Source organism: Drosophila suzukii, chromosome 3 (genome assembly GCF_043229965.1).
Source record: "Drosophila suzukii chromosome 3, CBGP_Dsuzu_IsoJpt1.0, whole genome shotgun sequence".
NCBI classification, from domain to species: Eukaryota; Metazoa; Arthropoda; class Insecta; order Diptera; family Drosophilidae; genus Drosophila; species Drosophila suzukii.
Genome location: NC_092082.1, coordinates 81,029,236 through 81,051,581, shown reverse-complemented (window position 1 = coordinate 81,051,581; position 22,346 = coordinate 81,029,236). Strand labels below are relative to the sequence as shown.

General features: G+C 44.6%; 1 protein-coding gene across 1 annotated transcript in view; it reads left to right on the top strand.

The window, feature by feature from the left end:
• LOC108014761 (ankyrin repeat domain-containing protein 50) overlaps positions 1-22,346 on the top strand; it is a 31,134-nt gene that overhangs the window by 7,097 nt on the left and 1,691 nt on the right. The window contains exons 2-5 of the mRNA XM_065866764.2: positions 15,664-21,260; positions 21,335-21,645; positions 21,822-22,011; positions 22,071-22,329. Coding sequence (XP_065722836.2) covers positions 15,818-21,260; positions 21,335-21,645; positions 21,822-22,011; positions 22,071-22,329 — 6,203 coding nt within the window. The 5' untranslated portion in view covers positions 15,664-15,817. The remainder of the gene's footprint in view (positions 1-15,663; positions 21,261-21,334; positions 21,646-21,821; positions 22,012-22,070; positions 22,330-22,346) is intronic.

The window sequence follows — 22,346 nt, the reverse complement described above, 5'->3', positions numbered from 1 at the left end:
TGCCAACAGCAATGTCTAAATTAAAAAAAATGGATGGGTAGGGGTAAAAAAAAGTAAGGAAATATAGAGAGGGCCGCCGCCAAGTGCCGTTTAGTTTAACTAACGGCCTGTCAAATGGGCGTGGTGTTGGGGCTTTCAGTTAGTTTTCCATTTGCTCAAAAGATGAATGCAAACAAATATGCACAGTATGTTCAACATAAAGGCGGAATACTCCTAAAAATTAAACTGGGACGACGAATGGTATGGGTATGGGCAGACCTTGCAGGTCCTTTTAAGCAGCGCGCACCATAATTTACATAACACTCACTTGCACTTAGTGCCTGACCTAAATTTGACAGCCACCTGCTAACGAAGCTTTTGCTGCCAGAAAGGAAATTCCATGGGGCCCTTTGTGAGGTGGAAAATGTGGGGGAGGATGGGCGGTTGTTGCCCCGGGAAAATCCAGAGATCGTGGGCTGTAATTAACTCGCGGGCGGAAGAGGATACAAGGGAAGGCACCGCAAAGGTCAGGGATTTCGTGTCTGCCTCAAAAGGCGTGAGGTGAAAGCGAAAATGTTCGTAATGCGGGTCTATTTAGAGCTTTAGCTAAATATTCATAAATTCAGCTATTTGCTTAATTCGTTTTTGCGCCCAGGAGGAATGGAGCAAAAGCCATTAGGGCACTTTAACTGCCTAATGAATGGTGATTCGTAATTTGTTTTGTAGTACTACTTTTACAAACATCATTTATTTTGATCAGCAATTTAACCTTTGGTCTGAGGCGAAGACTTTCCAATTTTTGTTTATATTGGAAAATTAAAATGTTATTATTATACAAAGTGTTTACAAAGCTTAAAAAAATAGAAAATAATCATTTTACTTTCAATTTTTGTTTATTAATTTCTGGAAAAACACTGAAAAGTAAAAGTTTATGTTGGGAGATGATAAATATGAAACGTACAGTACAGATATAGATGTTGCAGGCGTTATAAGTCATTTTTATGGTTATGTTGCTACGAGATGAACTTAAGAATTGAAAAGTTTTTCGATTTGAAAGGGTGTTTGGCTTTTAATGGTTTACATTGTACTTATGCTCCCCTCTTGGTATCTCGAAGACCATCATTGATAGCCGATTGCAACATGCTTGTGCAACATGCAGCGAACATTTATCATCGATGGCAGAGCTCAAATGGCACGTTTCGATGGGCGCCCAGGCAATTTACGCAATGGAAAGTGTGGCTCTCTGTGTGTGGGTGGTCTCGCCCACTCAAATAGTCATCCCCTCAAGCACCCAGTGGCGTAGCTGGAGGATTTTTCCTACAAACCCCACCCCCCCTTTTTTTTGCAACAACTGATGTGTCCAACTTGCTATCTCTTGGATTTCCATTTAGCTTTATTGTGTAGCAGCTACAATTTCAGTTTCTATAGACGTCGGAGGAGGCCTGATTAATGAATGAATACCCAAGTCAAGTGACAGAAATGTTGTTTAATTTACGGCTCCAGTCGGTGGATGAATAAGTTTAAAAAAAAAGCAAACAAGGAAGGGGAAAATGTTGACAATAAACCGGAGAAATCCTTACGTAAACAGCTCTGCGAGCTGACTCATTCTGCTGAAATTGTTCCGCCTCTTTAGTGCATATTAAAAATGTAATTTGCAGTGAGCCATTTAGGAAGCAGGAAGGGAGGGGGTATGTCTGTCAACCCTAGGCACATCCATTGTGTGGAATAAACCAAAAGTTTAGAGTGCCTGGGAACTGGGTACGGGTAACACTTCCCAACCCCCGGTTGCATTAGCCGAGCTGCCACTTCAGTTTGCCGATTGCCATTGTAATGGCCTTTCACTGCTCGAGTTGGCCGACAAGTGGCCGAAACTTTTGCCAACCTGACCCATATACGTCAGTCGGTTCCGGGAGGCCATTTTAATTGCTTTGTTTTATTGCCCCAATGAAGTTGTTGGCTGGTGGAAATTTCTCTGCTTCTATTCTGACCGCAGGATACATAGATATTACTGCCCCATCACCATTAAAATCTGTCTGTAATGTTGTTATAATACCCGAAATTGTGCAATCTGTGTGCACGAGGCACATTTTGCACTTCGCTAATGCCAAAGCAAACACAATACTCAAATTGTTTACTCGTTACTGTGGCTATTTTTATACCCGTTACTCGTAGAGTAAAAGGGTATACTAGATTCGTCGGAAAGTATGTAACAGGCAGAAGGAAGCGTTTCCGACCCCACAAAGTATATATATTCTTGATCAGGATCGCTAGCCGAGTCGATCTAGCCATGTCCGTCTGTCCGTCTGTCCGTCCGGATGAACGCTGAGATCTCGGAAACTATGGGAGCTAGGCTATTGAGATTTGGCGTGCAGATTCCTGAGCTTCTTACGCAGCGCAAGTTTGTTTCGGCACAGTGCCACGCCCACTCTAACGCCCACAAACCGCCCAAAACTGTGGCTCCTACAGTTTTGATGCTAGAATAAAAATTTTAACTGAAATGTATTGTTCTCATCAATACCTATCGATTGACCCAAAAAAAAGTTTGCCACGCCCACTTTAACGCCCACAAACCGCGAAAACCTGTGACGCCCACAATTTTCATGCTAGATAAAAAATTTTAACTGAAATGTATTGGTCTCGTCGATACCTATCGATTGATCCAAAATTCCACGCCCACTCTAACGCCCATAACGCTTAAATCTGTATACCGCCGGTAGGTGGCGCATTTTAATCTCGCTTTGCTGCTTGCATATCTCCATATAGCTGAGTAACGGGTATCTGATAGTCGAGGTACTCGACTATAGCGTTCTTCCTTGTTATTTATTTATTTTTCTATCGCCCCCCAGTCAAAGTGAGGCAATCGAGGCTTATAGTTAAATGACTTAAATCTATATATAAGTATGGCCAGGCACCGCACAATTATGGCCATAAATATATCAACGTTAATGTATGCGATTTGGAACCAACTGTTAATTAGCACTCCCTGCTCCAAAATGCCAAAAACGAGGCAAAGACAAACCGGCAAATGAAGCGTGGTAAAAAATAATAGCCAAATGAAGCGTGAACAACGAGAGCGGCACAATCTGGCCAAAAAAGTAGCATGAATGAATGAATGAATGGGTCTGTGCGTATTTTTTCCGTACCAAACGGGTTGTCTGGCCACGCCCACAAACGGCGCCAGTTTGCTGTTGTTGTTTATCAGGGTTTTACGGGCATTATAAGGGGTATTACCCATATGGACTTTGGCCGCAATGTCGGAAAATGCCAATGACTGCGATGGCATCGCCTCGAACACTTCAGCTAATTGTTTGTGGGCAAGTGGCTTCTCTATTCCTTTTTCATTGTTTTTCTTGGCTTAAACCGAAACCGATAAGCCGAATGCTTTGAATAAGTTTGTTTGAGTAAGTTTCTTAGGACTTGGCAAGAACAATGCTTGCCAATCAGGAAGGAATCTTTGTACGCAAAACTTTTCATTCTACCCATCATAATCGCATTTGTCATTTCTCTTTTTTTCGGTTGACTCAACGTGAAGCATTCTTCATCGATTACTCGACTTCTATAATAGCGCTTATCTGAATCGTTGGGTTTCGTCATTATTCGAAGAGCTCTTCGTCGTTTCCGTTGCAAGAAGTACAGAAGTACACACTTGACTAGAAATTTAATTACGAGAATATTAGCACCGCATTTTGGCTCTAACCAATCCTCTTTGGTTGCAATTAAATGCAGCGCTTTTGGCATTGGACTACCAAATCAGCAAATTGCAGCAGCGCCAATCGAAAACCATTTAATTGGACAGGGTTTTTGGGGGGGACTATTCGCGGTGGTGTCTATGGTCGTGTCTGCCCGATTCTCGGCCAGCGGATTTGGCATTAATGCTGTTTGCCAACGCATTAACATGCAGCGCATTACGCATACGCCACGTGTCCCGCTAACCATGTTCGCCAAGCCTGCCTGCCAATTACCCATTACCCATTGCACATGCAGTTCCCAACCGCACAAAGTGTCGGCATCAATTATTGACTGACAGTCGAAACGAGACGAGAAACGCGAGTCAGCCTCCTCCAGTTTCTGCTCTTTGTGATGCAAATCCAAATGCAAATCTTATCGGCGTTGACATAGTTAAGTCAACTAACTGGCCAACTCGCCGGTAGGCGGAAATTCGATTGTAATTATTAGCAGTTTTTAGCAGCAAACAAGTTTACTTACAAGCATGTCTCCCCGCAGGCTTTTCATTATTCAGCAAACCAAACCAAACAGAAATAGAGAGCAACAAACTCGTTTGGGGCTTTAACAATTCAGATTGCAGTTAGCCATCGCCCACTGGCCTGCAAAAAAAAAAAAGGATAAGAAAAACGAGTCAAATTGAAATGGCAAACAAACAGATTTTACACTCGGATAGCCGGGCAATGCTACCTTTGTTTAATCACAGTAATACGTAGAAAAGCAGTGGTCCCTCATATCAATGTGGTTTCTTTTTATACGCCGTCTAGATAAGGTTCATTGGCTATTCAAACGCAAAACATCAGAGATTAAATGGAGGCAGCACTTAAAATATTCAATTTTTTTAAAGCATTTTTCTCATAAGCTCATTAGCTGACCGCGCCAATTGAACCCACCAAACAAACGCAACCACCCACCCACAGTCGGTACTCTCAATTGCATTTTATCGCCAACCGCAATAAGTCAACTGCTCTTAATTGCAAAATAATTGACTTTATTTTTAGTTTATTACTCGAAGCTCTTATTTTCTTTCATTTTCCGTAGTGCATTCGCAATTTGTTGAGTGTTTCAATTAAATTAAATGAAAAACTTTTGCGGCAAATTGAAAATTTGCATTGGGGAAACAAAAGCAGAAAAGAATCTCAACTGAGTTGCGGTCACCAGCCGCAAAAAGCATTTAACCCACATTCGCCAGCGATACGAGAAACGAAAACAACTGCAAGCCACCGTTGAGACTTCAGTTCGCATTATGCAAAGTGCTGTTGGCCAGCAGTTTCAAGTTGGCCAAGAAAATAGCGTAGGCTTAGCAGAAAAAAAGTTGTCAGGACAGCAGTAAAGATGACTTCGAGGATACCGACAGCTGCAACTGGCACTGGCTAAACAGCATTTTAATTTGCACTTCACTCGCATTAATTAGCCAAAAGCAGTGAACAACCGCTGTCGGCCAAGCGGGAAAAGCAAAAACAAAAAACCAGTCAGGATGAAAATGCAATTGTGGCAGCGAACGAAATGTGTATCAAGTGACCAATTGACGGACTTTGGAAGGGGGCATTTGCATGGCTCCCACGGCTGTCGTTTCTTTGAAATATATGGCCAGCGAATGAAACCCTATAAAAAAGTAAAACTCTGGGGCCGAACAGTGGCAATGGCAGTTAAAACTTAAGCGAGTGTTGAGCGATAACAGGAGGGTACATGTAGAAAAATTTGGTGTTATTAGTAATAATATGTATTAATTATATGCAAAAGGTTCCAAAAAGAAGAAACATTTTAATTTGTTTTAATATTATAGTTTTTAATAAGTTAAAATTCAACTTCATGGAGTTAAAGAATTTTTAGTGTGACCACACTTTGTAATATTTTATTTTTTAAGCAGATATAATGAAAAAATAGCACTGTTTGAAGTCCCACATAATTTCCTGGAATTAGTTTTTAAAAATATTTTATATTCAATCTTATTATAATCATTAAAATAATACATTTGGTGTGACCATAAAATATTCAATCGTTAAATTGTATTTTCAAAAAAAGCTGTGTTTAAAAGGCAACTTAACTCCCTTAAATTTCCCTATAAAAATATATATATTTGAATGGTATATCCCAAAATTCACCTCAATAAATCTACAAACATTTTTTCTCTCTGTACTTTACTTTTCCCCTATGTTTACCCACTGTTTTGCGAGCGTTTCTTGCCCCGCTTGAAATGAATATCAAGTACGACAACAACACGCGCCGGACATATAGGATGCCATAACCATGCCCAACTGTTCAACTGACACAATTCCAATTCCGATTCGCCACAATCTAAGCTTCTCGGTGGTTCCAGCCCCAATACGAAACTCCAACACAAAACACGTGCCCCATCCACATGCATTGCCATCAAAATATGTGCAGCAATAAATTAAATAAAATATGCAATATGTGGAGAGTTAAATATGAGCATTGTCACTGTCGCATCCACTTTTTGCGTGGGGCAGGAACTGAGTGGTTGGAGGCGTGTCTGTTGGTGCGACGGTGGAAATATATATGTATTTACATGCTAATGGAGGAGCGCTGTAATTTATGCGATCCGCTATTGTTGTTATCGCGTTTCAAGCTGGTACGGCGCTACGGGTTGTGCCCTGCCCAAGGTCGAAAGTGTGCCAACTTCCGGAGAGGCAAAATTCCGGAATGGCAAAAAAGTACGCCACAGAGATAGCAAAAGACATTATAACTAAAAGTTATATAATAACATTTAGCAATTCAATTCAAAGTCTTCGTTCTTCATCAATTAGAATGAGGAATGTCATACCTCGTTGAGCTCGTAGCTTAGTTTCCAATCGATTGGCATTCAAAGCTGAAAATTTTTAAATTTTGCTATTTTTCACAAAAAAAAAATGATAAAAAGTGCGAAAATTGGTCAAAAAATAAATTTTGCCCAAAGTGATAGGGATCGTTAGCATAGCTAGCCAGCTGCTCAAAACAGTCGGTCTTTTAGCTGTAGGCCTTGATTTGGCTAAACTACGCTTAAAAAACCGGCAAAAAAATATAATTTTGGTCAAAAATCTGAATCTCTATTTTTGTGCTCTAAGAAATCAGTATTTTGGCTGCCATAGTGCAAATAATGGTCAGAATGAGGAATGTCATACCTCGTTGAGCTCGCAGCTTAATTTGCAATCCATTGGCATTCAAAGCAAAAAATGTTTATTTTTAGCCATTTTTCGCAAAAAATTGCGATGTTACCCCTTATAAAAAGTGCGAAAATTGGTCAAAAAATAAATTTCTCCAAAAGTGATAGGGATCGTTAGCATAGGAGGCCAGCTGCTTAGAACAGTCGGTATTTTAGCTGTACGCCTTTATTTGACTAAACTACGATTAAAAAACCGGCAAAATAAAGATAATTTTGGACCAAAATCTAAATCTCTATTTTTGTGCTCTAAATAATCAGTATTTTGGCTGCCATAGTGCAAATAATGGTCAGAATGAGGAATGTCATACCTCGTTGAGCTCGCACCTTAATTTGGAATCCATTGGCATTCAAAGCTAAAAATTTTTATTTTTAGCCATTTTTCGCAAAAAATTGCGATGTAAAAAGTGCGAAAATTGGTAAAAAAATAAATTTCTCCTAAAGTGATGGGGATTGTTAGCATAGCTAGCCAGCTGCTCAAAACAGTCGGTCTTTTAGCTGTACGCCTTTATTTGGCTAAACTACGATTGAAAAACCGGCAAAAAAAGATAATTTTGGACTAAAATCTGAATCTCTATTTTTGTGCTTTAAAAAATCAGTAATTTGGCTGCCATAGTGCAAGTAATGGTCAGAATGAGGAATGTCATACCTCGTTGAGCTCGCAGCTTAATTTGCAATCCATTGGCATTTAAAGCTAAAAATTTTTTTTTTTGCCATTTTTTGCAAAAAATAAAAAGTGTGAAAATTGGTCAAAAAATAAATTTCTCCTAAAGTGATGTGGATCGTTAGCATAGCTAGCCAGCTGCTCAAAACAGTCGGTATTTTAGCTGTAGGCCTTGATTTGGCTAAACTACGATTGAAAAACCGGAAAAAAAAAGATAATTTTGGACTAAAATCTAAATCTCTATTTTTGTGCTCTAAAAAATCAGTATTTTGGCTGCCATAGTGCAAGTGATGGTCAGAATGAAGAATGTCATACCTCGTTGAACTCGTAGCTTAATTTCCAATCCATTGGCATTCAAAACTAAAAATTTTTATTTTTTGCCATTTTTTGCAAAAAATAAGAAGTGTGAAAATTGGTCAAAAAATAAATTTCTCCTAAAGTGATGTGGATCGTTAGCATAGCTAGCCAGCTGCTCAAAACAGTCGGTCTTTTAGCTGTAGGCCTTGATTTGGCTAAACTACGATTGAAAAACCGGCAAAAAAAAAGATAATTTTGGACTAAAATCTAAATCTCTATTTTTGTGCTCTAAAAAATCAGTATTTTGGCTGCCATAGTGCAAGTGATGGTCAGAATGAAGAATGTCATACCTCGTTGAACTCGTAGCTTAATTTCCAATCCATTGGCATTCAAAACTAAAAATTTTTATTTTTTGCCATTTTTTGCAAAAAATAAGAAGTGTGAAAATTGGTCATAAAATAAATTTCTCCTAAAGTGATGTGGATCGTTAGCATAGCTAGCCAGCTGCTCAAAACAGTCGGTATTTTAGCTGTACGCCTTGATTTGTATAAACTACGATTAAAAAACCGCTAAAATATGATCATTTTTGACTAAAATCTGAATCTCCTTTTTCTACTCTAAAAAATCAGTATTTTGGTTGCCATAGTGCAAAGTCTAAATCACGCAATCACCACAACCTAGTATTTAAACATCATTCTATTGGTAAATTATTTATAAAACCATACTACATTTTCATTGGTATACTTCTAATGAAGCTTGCCATTTTTCTGTCGAAAAACTAGCACAAAATCTCTGCTTTAAATCCAGGCCATGTCAAAAACCTCAATTTAGTTAAGCCTTTTCCTCTGCTTCCTGCATCCTGGTAAATCTTCTGCTCCGATTCAATTTACGCTTGACAGGAAAACCAACAAAAAATAATCTAAACTTGCCTGGTAAATTGAAAACTTTAGTAGAAGAAGAGTTTGGGCTTGGTGCGTTATACCTGGACCTCAGTATTTTGAGTGGCGTGCGTTGCTCATTTGGGTGTTGTTGATTTTGATTAGCAACCCCATCTCTTAGACCCGATGGTTCTGCCACCTGCCTCCGGAATTAGCGTCATCCATCACGAAAGTTCACTTAGCCCCTAAGTTGGGAAGACGGCGGAGGCGGAGATGGAGGCAGCTGGTTAACACTTCGCTGGCCCAAATTGATGCCTCGCTATGATTACATGCTTCATTAGGGCAATCCCCATCGGTTGATCATTTATAAGCACCCGCTTATGTGGTTTATTGATTTTTACCCAATTAGGGCATATATTAGTATCACTTTTTCAATATTCGAGTAGCAAATGATTTGTTTACCATATGGGGGATTGGAATATTTAATTGAATCACTTACTTGTATACAGGTAATTTTGTGCGGCACTAATTGGATTACGAACTGTAAATACACATTAAACCTAATTCTGCTTGTCATTTAGCTCCATTAACTTCAATTGCTTTTGATTTTATCTCTTTTGTGATATCTGCCTAATAAGTTTAAACAACAAGTGGCAGAATATCTTGAGGCAATAACTGTTATCACACTGATAGCACTCATCATGTTTTTAAGTGCTCTTTAGCCGACACTTGCCGTCTTTGTTCTAGGTTGAGGTTATTCGCACATAATCCAGTCTGGCAGCTCACTTAATGTCAAGTTGAATTCTTGCACTTGACCAGCGGAAATTCTGCAATTAAGTGACAATAAGCTGACCCAAAGTGCACACGCACCGCCCACATTTTTCCCATTTTCTCCGCGATTTTCTTCCTCTCCATTTTCCGCTGAAAAAAAAAAGAAAATTCCAACGACAACGGCGACAACATGGGTAAATCAATGCCAAAACGAGGGTCATTTGTTAGTGCATACTTAGAGGAGCGACTGGGTCCTTCTGTTGCTCCCTAGAAGCACCCTCTTTGTAATCAGTAGAAACATTAATTAAACCTGAGCTTAGGATGCCAGACAACGGAATACAACGTGTTCCTGCACTCCACTTTAATTGAGCTTAATGTGCCCTACGTTCTAGGGGCAATGGAAAAAGAGTCCTTGGTCTGGACATGGACATGCTCTGCTGCTCCTCCGATCGAATTAATTCCATTTTCTTTTTGTCCAGCACCGAAAAGCTACTTGCCAATGCCCTTTCATCCTTTCAGACATTCTGTCAGCTTTTCGTATTCAGTTCAATTAGATTGCAAGTCAGTGTAATGAAAGGCAACTTGGGCCCGAGCACAAGTTCCCCTTAAAGTTTACACAAAAAAGAGGCCATGAATTAAATTTCGTATTCATGCCTTCCAGCACCACTACTCGATTCCCTTCCCTTTTATTCCCAACAACCCACAGCCACTCCTGCTCATTCATCAATAAACGGCGGAAAGGACAAGGTTGTAAAATGTCAGGCAGCTGTCAGGACAGCCGGGTCCTTCTGTCCCAGTTGCGTCTGCCTGTGTGTGTATTAATTTGATTAAATGTTGCTCGGCACACACATGGAACATAACCCAAATCCAACAACTTTTTCAGACTTCTTTGGCAGGTTTCGCCGATGCACGGGAAAAAATGGTTGTGACTTTGAGGGATACGTTTTTGCTGAGAATTTATTACCCATTATGTTATTATTTTTGTTTACGCAAGGTGATAAAGAAGATAACTTAACAGTTTTATAATTTTTATTAAGACCATATCGTTTAATGTAGTACCAACATTGAGTGATAATAAATCAACATATCTTCTATACATCTATGTAGAGCACAAAGCAGTAAAGCTACAGCTTCCAAATTTTTACTACATAGATTTACAGCAGTGTTGATTTATGCTAGGCAAGGATTTTGGCTGAGGTGACCACAAACAGTTTCAATCCAATTATTTTCATAATCATATAAGGGACCTATTTTGTCCCAGTGTGTCTGATGACATTTACACAAGACGGCACGCAGTTATTGAAAGGCAAACCCAGAACCATGGGCCAAACCATGGAGCGGAAACAGGGAAACTGGGAGCAATGGGCGGAATAAGGGCGACGGAAATGCCAAGAGGCAAGTGCGTGTGCCTGCATTTTCCGGGCGGAGCTCACAGGCATCATCATCAAGGGGCGGAGTGTGAGGTCGGTTGTAGTTCAGCTGAAAAGGTGATATCGGGGGCATATAGTGTTTGTCAAAAAACGATGTCAATATGTTTGCTGGGAGCAAAAACAGACAGCGAACAAGGCAGTTGACACAGATAAACCAGAGGAGAGCGTTGCCAGGGGCAAGCTTTTCAATATGTAGATACAATGCAGCTGCCTGATAACAGAGAATGGAAAACAAATGCGATTGCAGTCGTTAGGAAAGCATGACTCGAATAATTCATATGGTTTGTGAGTTTAATTGGTAAGCACTTTGTCTTAAAACAATAACCAGACTTTCAGCCTTGGCCAGATGCCAAAAAGAATCATCATTGCCCAAAGAAGAAAGCAGCTAGAATAAAAGAAAAAGTGGGCGTTTTCCAGTTCATCATATGGCGCTCAGCGGAATTACTTTTCCAAGTAAATAAATGTATCAAAAGTTTGAAAATCGCGTAAAGTAAAAGGCACGCCATGGCATGTGCCCTCTGTTCTTTTTATTTCGGCACTTAAGAATTCTTGTATTTTCCCCGAAATTTTGTGTGCAGCGCTGTGTGTGTGTGTTCATTTTCCGGGAGAGTGTTGAAAAATGAATGGCACACAGGAAGTTGGAGTGGCATGCCAAGGAGTAAAGGAGGGCAAGGATATTACACAAAAATCTCTGCCAAGAGCGATGACGGTGATGATGATGATGATGATGACGGCAGTGTCAGCCTTAATGTTCGACCTTATACAGGATTCTCATTTTCATATAGCCATAATGTCCTGTGAATGCATAAACTGCATTTACGGAGGCATGAAAAATTTAAGTTTAATTAAGCGTTCATCCCGAGGGTCCACGGATATCGCATCCTGCTAGCTCTGTGACATCCTGTTCCCATTTGTGATGCTGCTGCACCGTGTACACACCATTGTCCTTTCCGATGCCCGCATTGAATCCGCTTCCGGTGCAGCCGCAAATGTTGGAGAAGTGGGATAGACGGGCACCGAAAGCCAGCCCACAGCTACCCGTGCACAATGCCATTGGTTTTGGGCACGTTCCAAGCTGCAAAAGGAAAACCCGAACTCGAACCCAAACCCACTGGGAGTCCTTAGGTTGTTTAGAAGGTGGGGAATTGCTCAGTCTCCAGCGGCATTGTATTACAAAATTAAGCGCATCTGTAAGCGGAGCCCAGAGCATTTGCTTTGATTCCAAACGATTTTGTTCTCTTTTTTGATTGGGTTATATCATATCCACCCAGGTATTGTCTTGTCACCTGGAAAATCGATAAGGGATTAGATTTCCTATAAAGGAAAAGTCACTGATGTGTATTAGTTATAGTATATATTATTATCGATACAAAAATCATAGGATAAAGTTTCATGTTCATGGAATCGCTATCCCATTATTCATCATTTAAGATATTTATTTTCATTTTCTCTTTGGACTTTTCACCTGAAAAATCTCGGACGTGTATTAGATATAATATATTTCATTTTTGATAAAAAAATCCTATAGGAAAAAGTTTCTTCTCACTGAACTAATATCCCATTGATCAGCATTTAAGATGTTTATTTTTCAAGTTTTAAACTTTTCTGCAGAGTATGCAGAGTTTCAGTTAAGCTTGCCCCCTTTTTCAGCATCATTTGTCATGGCTTGCAGTCGAGGGAGCCTGAAAATCTGAAAATCGATACGGAAGTGCTCCTGAGTTTCGCAAACTCTGGTTGCCTCTAAGCTGCTTGTGCCACTGTTTTTTTGCACATGATTCTGCACGTACAGCGAATTTCGCCTGATTTTTACCTTTTTCCGCCGCTTCCTCGCAAACAATTTGATGCAATATTTGATTTAGTATTTGCACTCGCAATTGTCGCACTGATGAATCGTGGCAGCCAACCAGACATGCAATAAATATACACAGGTATATATGCTTTTATCTAACTCGGTTTGCATACATTTATTTGCGCCTGCAGACTGTTTGCCATGCATGGAATATATTTTGTTTACGAAAAGTTATTGCCTGAATAATTGAGCAAGTCAACAAGTCAGAGAGTTATTATTTAAACATGAGCAGGGCGCAAAAAATTATAAAAAAGCCATTCAGCCAGGCAAAAGAGTAAAATGCGAAACCCAAATATGTAAATACAAATTAATGGAGTACTTCCTGTCTGCATCCTTTTGAATGCCAGGCAGGCGGTAAGTGTAAATGTAAATGTGGAGTGCATTAAACGCCTGTCTGTGGATGCAACATTTCAATTACGTCCCAAACCGACCGACCACTGGCTTCCTTTTCTTCTTGGGATTTTCCATCTTTTTTTTATTTTTGGGCGGGGCCGAGCTGTTTTTCCAGGCGAAAAATTCCCATTTGCATTTTTTTGTGAGCCCACGGCAGCAGGCAAAATATTCCCACGCCGCCTTGGCTCAAGTTCACCCAGCTGCCAGCCGCAGAAAACAAAAAATATATATATAAGATGTATATATTTCAAGCCCCAGATCCAGATGTCTGTGCAAAAGTATGCCCCATGTGGCTTGCCGACTTGTCTGATTACTTCCAATGTGTTTGGGGGCAACAAATAAATGTATATACATTTGCCCATTTAATTAAATCACTTGCTCGCCATTTGTTTAACATTTTTCCCCCTGTTTATAGACATTTACAATGTGCGAGCGATATGAAAAATTCCGAACAGCTGAGTTATACGTATGCAAAATATTTGGTTCAATTACAATGCGTGATTGGCTCTTTGCGTTTAATTAGCATAATTGCCATGGAGAACATCAATTAAACTTTGAAAACTACGAAAAAAAAGGGGGGAAAAAGGAAACTTTAATGAGGGAGTTACATGGTCTGCCAGTTTGTCAAGTTTTCGAAGGCAAAACTTATGCCGAGCTGTAGAAATTGCAATTAGCTTTGGGGTTGCACCCCCTATTTTATTCCTTCTAGGTTTCCATGCAACACGCACTCGTCTCGGAAAAGCCATTAAACTTGCATAATTAGCACATTTTCATCGTTGTTCGAGATCTTTAAATTCCGATTCGAAATCACAGACATTTTCATTTACAATGGCGAATCAATTTGGTGGCCATAAAAAAAGGGGAGAAGTGAGGAAAACGTGCGATACTCGAATGTGGCAAAGTCAAATGCAACTTTGTACGTGCTGAATTGTTGTGGCCTTTAGTGGGTGGATGGGTGAACAGAGGGATATGGGGATGATGGTTGGCGGAAAACCGCGGTGGCACCCGGCAAACCGGGTTGAACAATGCGGGCATCCATCCAATAATTACGGTTAAACGGCCGCAGTGCCAAAAGCAGATGAAAAGCAGAGGAAAAGCAAGAGCACTCACGTGCCATCGCGGTCAGGAAGCTGATGTGTCGCCAGTCCGGACCATTTCCATTTGACTTTCCTGATCCTGGCGCTCCTGGCGTTCCTGTTATCCCGTCTCCCTCGCCTGTTATCCCGTCTACCTGTTCCAACCCATCACCCGTTCAATCAATGGATTTTACAGCTGACTGGTTAACATTATGGTAATCCATCCATCGTCGCTCCTTTCCTCACTGTCATTTTGGGAAATGGCTTTTTCCCCTCTTTGCAGCAGGCGTAAATCATTCATTTCACTTGGCCCGGATTCTTTTTTTTACGGCTAGAGTTTTGTGGCCTCGCCATCGGAGGACCAATAGAACGTGCTGAATTTGCTCCATTTCTGTCTGCAAGTTGCACAACAAGCGTGCTGGGACGTATCATTAGTTACATTGCAGAATCACCCATCCCATCAGACTCAACGAGTAAATTGAAGTTTAAAATAAAAACTTTGTGGCATGAAGAACATTATTTACACAGGGATGTGTGGGTGCTTCGCACTAACCATCCTCCTCAGCGACGCACATAAATGGCATGTAAGCTTAGATATGGCAAAAAGCATAGCAAAAGCAAAAGCAAAAGCCCCGAGAACAAAAGACACTGCGCGTAAAGACAAGCGCAGGAAAAATGATGACAAGTATATGTATTTTTGTGTGCACAGCGAAGTGGGTGTGGATTTTTATGTGGATGGGGATGTGGGTGTGGATGAGGTGAATGGCTGGGAGCAGGAGGAGCATGGAGGTGCATGGAGGAGCTCGAGGAGGCCAGCTGCCAAAGGGTTAAAAATGTATAGAAATCAGGTCAATTGTTTGCAGGATGTTAAAAAAGTGAAGCCACTGGAAAACGTGGCAGAAGAAAGTGCTAGTTAAGTTCAAGTAAGGACACATAAAAGCTAAAATGTAGAGGAAGATGGGGAAAAGGTAATTTCAGTTATCTTAAGGATATAATGGAACTAACGAGGGAGGAGATAACGAGGAAGAATTGCCTTTAATAATTGTATAGCCTCCAAAAAGATATCATTCTTTGAATTTCTTAAATGTATAAATATATAGGATTATGTTTTATCAGCAGACTTCTGATTGGGACCAATCTTAACGAAGGCAACTCCTTATAATGACTGTTTAGGATTGTAAAGCTTACCGACTCGTTTATTGAACGGTACTTTCGGAGTTTACTATCCATTGCATGATATCTCAATAAATTTAACTACCTATCCGTAATCAAATTAAAATGCCATTTACCGAACTACCCAACTAGTTACCAAACATCCACTGATCTCTTCATAAAAAGCAATTAAACCATTTGGCATTCGCTTCCAACGATTAGTTTTGAGAGTCGGTGCATATTAAAGTGATAAAACTAAGCCCATTTCCCCTGTCTTCTCTTCATTTGCAGTCAACCGAGGAGCGGCTTAAGTGAAAGGCAGACACACAGAGCCAAGAAGCCAACGAACCCGGGAGCTGAGAGCTGGGAGCCGACCAGACAGTTGGCAAACGGATTACGCACATCCTGTAGAGGAGCTCGAAACCAGGCTACCAACCAAGCCACAATGTCTAAGCACACGGACAACGATAATCTGCGCAATGACATCTACGAAAATCTGCCCTGTCAGGCGATGTACAACGATTCGGTGCGCAAGATGCAGCAGCAGAAGTCATCCACGGTGAATCCCAATGCCAACTCCATTGGGAACTGCAATTCCGCATCGGCGGTAATTAACAAGAACCTTCCGCCGACAGCCCCGGTAACCAACAACATGCCCAAGGAGATGTTGTATGCCACACCCCTGCGTAAATCCGATCGCTACAAGAGCGGCGAAAGAAGTCGTTCTGGAAATCCGGAGACCAAGCTCTCCAACTTTCGGGACTCCAATCGATTGGCCAGTGCTCGCAATGGCAATCCCGTTCAGATAACTGATCTAGATGCGGACGAGGACGATGGCAAGGTCGGACTGGGTGTGGATGGCTGTGCTTCGGGCTCCAAGTACAGCAGCAGTCAACAGCCACCCGGCACAGCTAACCAGCATCTAGAGGATCGGCGCATCTTGAACTTCCTCAAGGACACCACTCAGCTGCAGAAGAAGCTGGAGATCACCGGACGCGACTGTCCCAATGCCAGCTTTTCGAATCTGGCGCGGGAGGAGCACTTTGCCAACCTGGTGCAGCAGAATTTCCCTCAGGATATGGCCCACCAATCGAATGGGGATACCAATGGAGGATCAGCGCCCGAGGAGGATGGTCAGGAGGCGGCGGGTGGAGTAAAACCCCAGACATCGGAGGATACGGATGGCAATCTGGAGGCTCTGATGCAACGCAAGGTGTCGCCGGATAAGGAGGTCAATGGACTGGTTCACAGTGGAGGCCTGGAGCAGAACAATCGAATAGTGAGCACCGTTTACATTCACCGAGAGTGGGTGTTGAAGAAGATTGCCCTCTGCTTGGAGCAGCGAACGGCGGGCAAGAAGCCTGTGCCTGTGGCCTTGGGAGCAGCATCCTCCAGCTATGTATCCGCGAGGGCCAAGGCGGCGGCCATCTCGAGTTCCAGTTACAATGGCTGCCTGGTGCTTGGTTCGAATGGCTCCGGGAAGACCTCCATCTGCCAGGCCATCATGAAGGGCAACTCCGGAACAAAGGGCATCCTGAACAGGAAGCTGCTGGCCTGCTACCTCATCGAATCCCAGAATCCAGAGTGCCACAGCCTGTCGCTGTTTATGAGAAAGATCGTACTGCAGTTGCTCAGCCATGCCTCGCTGATCAGTCGGGATGAGAGCCAACGGATCATCGACGAGGGCTTCTCTTTCCTGCGCGAGGAAGCCCAGCAGCAGGAGTTCAAGCTGGACGAGGCCATGAACAACATAAGTCTGAGTGAGAATGCCGAGGAGCTGCTGATCGAGGAGCTCAAGCGGGGAGCCAGCGAGTTGGACACCAAGGAGCTGGATAACTTCCAGTCACAGCGCACCTCCACGGTCAACAAGGCCACCACCAGGACTAGCCTCACGCGTCAGCAATCGGAGCCGGCTCCATTGCAGATAATCGACGCGGATGCAGTAAAACCGGATGAGAAGGCTGGCGGTAACTATGGTACACATCCACCAAAACGTGCATCCCGGGAAAGAGGAGATGCCGAGCAGGACAAGGACTTGGGCAGCGAAAAGGAGCAGCAGAAGCAGCTGTCTCAGGAATCCAAAGAGCCGGCCGCCAAGTCGAGTCCGGCCAAGACCAAGTCTAAGATTCCCGTCAAGCGAGGTCGTTCTGGCAGTGGAGTGCTCTCTCCCTCCAAGCTGTCCACCATCAGCAACGGAGGAGGTCAGTCCATCCAGCAGGGTGGTGGCGAGGACATTGCCGATCTCAACACGGACCAGGAAAAGCACGAAATCGAAGCGGCCATCAAGGATGATAAGGTGGAGGAGCCACAGACCAATAAGGAGGATAAAGAGGAAGATAAACCCGAGGCGGATAAGGAGTTGAATGAGCTACTCAAGGAGGAGTTGTGTAAATCCAGTCAAGATGGAGGCAAGGAGACAGAGCCCGAAGCCCAAGCCGAAGCTGCAGCTGATAGCTCAACCGAACCCCTCATTGATTTCACAGAGACCAAAGTTAATGGCAAGCAGGAGGAGGAGGAGGTGGAGGAACCAAAGCAGCAACCACCACCAGTGCCTGGTGAGAAGCCCCGGATGAGCACCAATACCCTGCCTCCACCACTGCCCAAAACCAAGAGCTGTCGCACAATTATAGCCGATGGCTACTACGAACTGCTGCTCTCCAATCCGGAGATCCTAGAGTGCCTCAGTGTGGACAACATCGAAAAAAATCCCGATGAGTGCTTTAAGAAGGCCTTTCTGTTTCCTCTGCTAGAACTCACACCTCCAAAAACGGCCCTACTCCTGCTGATCGATTCCATTGACGAAAACTACATCAACGAGGGCAACCTTATCTCCACCTTAAAAGGAGGAAGGGGCACAGCCACCAATCACAAGAGTCGCAATGTGGCGGAGCTGCTCTCCAATCACATCCACCTCTTCCCCAAGTGGCTCTTCCTGGTGTGCACCACCAAGAAACAGACTAAGCAGATAACCAAGATGTTCACGGGATTCAAGAAGATCACTTTGGATGACTTGCGCAAATCGCACGTGGTCAAGGATGTGCAGGAGTACATAATCAACCGATTGAACTCCGACTTCAAGGACAGCATTATGCTGACCAAGGAGATCATCGAGTCGCTGCACCAGCTGTACATCAAGTCGAATGGCTGCATCCTCTACCTGGAGAAGGTGCTCCACGGCATCAAGGACAACTTCTTTAGCTTCCGGGAGATCAAGCTGATTCCATGCACCCTAAACGGATTGTACTTATACATTTGCCAGAAGTCCTTTAACAAAAAGCAGTACATGAAGATCAGACCCCTGCTAAATGTACTGTTGGCCTCCTCCGGCTACGTGGACAAGCTCTTCCTGTTTAACTGCCTTCGCACCCACAACTACACCATCGATTGCCAGGAGTTCGAAAAGCGTCTGCAGCTAATGAGGAACATCCTGGCCTACGACTCCAATGCCCAGCGCCTGAAGATCTTCCACAACTCCTTTGCCGACTGGCTGGTGGACGTCAAATTCGCCACCAAGAAGTTCATCTGCGACGTGAACGAGGGCCATGTCATGATCTCCATGTACTACCTCCTAGTTGCCGATACCCTCTGTGCAAATACTGTGCGTAAGTTCGCCTACCATCTCATCCGATCGGGGGAGTATCTGACCAGCCGGCACGTCGACCTGGATCTCATCTTGATGCTGTTGGAATCGCGACTTAACCTAAGCGACTGCTTCTATACGAACCAGATGAACTGCTGTGCCCAATGCGAGCATGACTTCAAGTACGACATGAACTTCCTGCCCAAAACGCGGGCCATGTTGGAACGCTTTCTAGCTAGCGAGTTGAGCGAACCCTTCGCTCAGTTCCTTTGCGATTTCTTCAAACCCAGCCTGCCCACAGATGCCAAGATGCTGAAGCTGCTCATCGAGACGGGCATCAACAACGCGGAATCCCAGAACTCCTGTGAATCATCTTTAATGTCGCCAGAACTCTCGGAGAAATCCCAGAACATTGACTTCGAGCTGGCCGATCTTCTGCTGTCCAGTGAGAAGAGCTGCCTGATGGAGACGCAGCGAGCAGGCAGTCCCTCGGAGCACAGTGAGCCACCGGCTGAGAGCCAGGATGAGAATGCCTCCAGCACCCTACACCAGCTCTCCGATTCCCATCACATTGAGCTGCACAAGGGCAAGGCTTTGATTCACATCCTGGCCAACGATGGCAATCATCAGCTGCTGGAGCGGGCCCTCAATGCCTGCAAGAGTCCCATCGATCTGGAGATTGAGGATTACAATGGTCAGACGGCCCTGAATATAGCCGCCAGGAATGGACACTTGGAGGTGGTGAAGCTGCTTCTGAGCTTCTCCCAGCCTTGCAACGATGGAACTGGTCGGATGAAGCGGGTGGATGTCAACCATGCCGATCGCGATGGCTGGACTCCCCTGAGATCCGCCTCCTGGGGAGGACATAGTGAGGTGGTGCGTCTGCTGATAGCTCAACCCGCCTGTAAGATCGATCTGGCGGATAAGGAGGGACGAACGGCGTTGAGAGCCGCCGCCTGGAGTGGCCACGAGGACATTCTAAAGCTGCTGATTGAGTCGGGAGCGGATGTCAACTCGGTGGACCGTCAGGGACGCACTTCCCTGATAGCCGCCTCATACATGGGTCACTATGACATCGTGGAGATTCTCCTCGAGAACGGTGCTAATGTCAATCACTTGGATCTGGATGGACGCAGTGCTCTGTGCGTGGCCGCCCTGTGTGGATCCTCTGGTTACAGTAAGGTCATCTCTACACTCCTAGATCATGGTGCCAACACGGATCAGTTGGACAACGATGGCATGTCGCCACTGCTGGTCAGCTCCTTCGAGGGCAACGCCGAGGTGTGCGAATTGCTCTTGGAGAACGCCGCCGATCCGGATCTCGCTGACTTCATGGGACGCACTCCGCTGTGGGCAGCCTGCACGGCAGGGCACGCCACAGTTGTCAAGCTGCTGCTCTTCTGGGGCTGCGGCATCGATTGCATGGACTCCGAGGGTCGAACGGTGCTGAGTATCGGTGCCGCTCAGGGAAATGTGGAGACGGTGAGGCAGCTACTCGATCGGGGATTGGATGAAACGCACAGGGATAATGCTGGATGGACACCGCTGCACTACGCCGCCTTCGAGGGATTCCACGAGGTTTGCCTGCAGCTGCTGGAATCGGGGGCCAAGATCGATGAGTGCGACAACGAGGGAAAGACCGCCTTGCACCTTGCTGCCCAGGAGGGACGACTCCACTGCGTCCAGGCTCTGCTGGACATCCACTCGAGTTTCGTAGACCAGAAGGCCCATGATGGCAAGACCGCCTTCCGGCTTTCCTGTCTGGAGGGCCACATGGACACTGTTGAGTATCTGCTGAAGTTCTGCTGCGATGTCAACTCTAAGGATGCGGACTCCCGCACCACTCTCTACATCCTGGCGCTGGAAAACAAGCTGGAGATTGTGAAATATCTGCTGGACATGACCAACGTGGATGTCAACATTCCGGACAGCGAGGGACGAACGGCTCTGCATGTGGCCGCCTGGCAGGGTCATGCCGATATGGTCAAGACCCTGATCGAGGCCGGGGCGGATGTGAACTCCATGGACTTGGAGGCCCGCACGCCACTGCACTCCTGCGCCTGGCAGGGCAACCACGACGTGATGAACATCCTGCTCTACTACGGAGCTCTGGCGGATCACGCCTGCAAGCAGGGAGCTACTGCGTTGGGCATCTCCGCCCAGGAGGGTCACGAAAAGTGCGTGATTGCCCTGCTCCAGTTCGGAGCCAATCCCTACAAGTCGGACCACTGCGGACGCACGCCCATTAAACTGGCGGCCAAGTCTAGTCGCACCAGCATCCTGAAGATCTTCGAGAGCTACACCAAAAGTAAGAGTCCACCGCGCAGAAGAAGCCTGTTACTAATGCTTTCCCTTTTGTCCTACTCCTCTCCTCTCTCCTAGATGAAGCTAGCAATCCCAACGAACCCAAGTTCCATGCCCATGCCAGCATGCTGAGATCTCCGGATCAGCCTCCGGCTCTGCCGCTTCACCAGAACCTGGCCCCGTATCCGGCCCATGCCTCCGCCAACTCAGTCTGTTCGGCAGCCACCACGGCCACGGTGCACAATGGCAGCCACCTGCACGTCCTCAACGCCTCCAGTTCCACGCACAGCTCGAACAACTTCTACCAGAACACGATGCAGTCGGACACGAGCAGTTTGCACAAGCGCAAGAGCGTCATCTCTAGTCAGTCCACGGGCAGCAGCAATGATGTGAGTATCCCTTAAGGGAATAGCCCAGTGGTCACCAACAGAAGCAGCGCAGGCGGCTTTCCCGCGGGATAGTAAATGCCTCTGTCATAGGTCATGCTCTGCATCTGTTGGGTATCACTGTCATAGAACAATTCATTACTTAATCTAATCCTTAATCCCCTTTGGAATCCCAACAGCAAGCGCCGCTTACCTTTACCCAGCAATTGCAGCGACAAAGCAAACTCAGCTCACGAAACAATCTGATGGTCAATTCGAAGCACGCCTCCAGTTCAGGAGCAGCAGGACACAAATCCAGTGGTGGTGGTGGAGGTGGAGGTGCCCAGCGGCACTCGCAGGTTCTGCCCGATCTCAGCGAGCATCAGCTTGGTAGGTCCAACACCATTTTAACACTCCAATTTAAAGCTAATCAAATTGTATCCAAACAGCATCCAACATGACCAACGAGGCCGATATGTACGACATGGAGTGCATGTCCCCTCTATATGCCACGCCCCCGCATTCGCCCAGCAGCGAATTGAGTTCACCAGGACAGCTTCCGGGTCTTAATGCCTTCGCGGATGATGAGAGAGCCGGAACAAGCGGTGGTGGAGGCGGTGCCAAGCTGCCGGATAATCATTTCGCGCGAGACACACACATGCGTATAATTCTGGGCAACCTCAAGGAAAACCAGCCCAGCTCCTCGAGGTAAGTGAAGCTCTTTA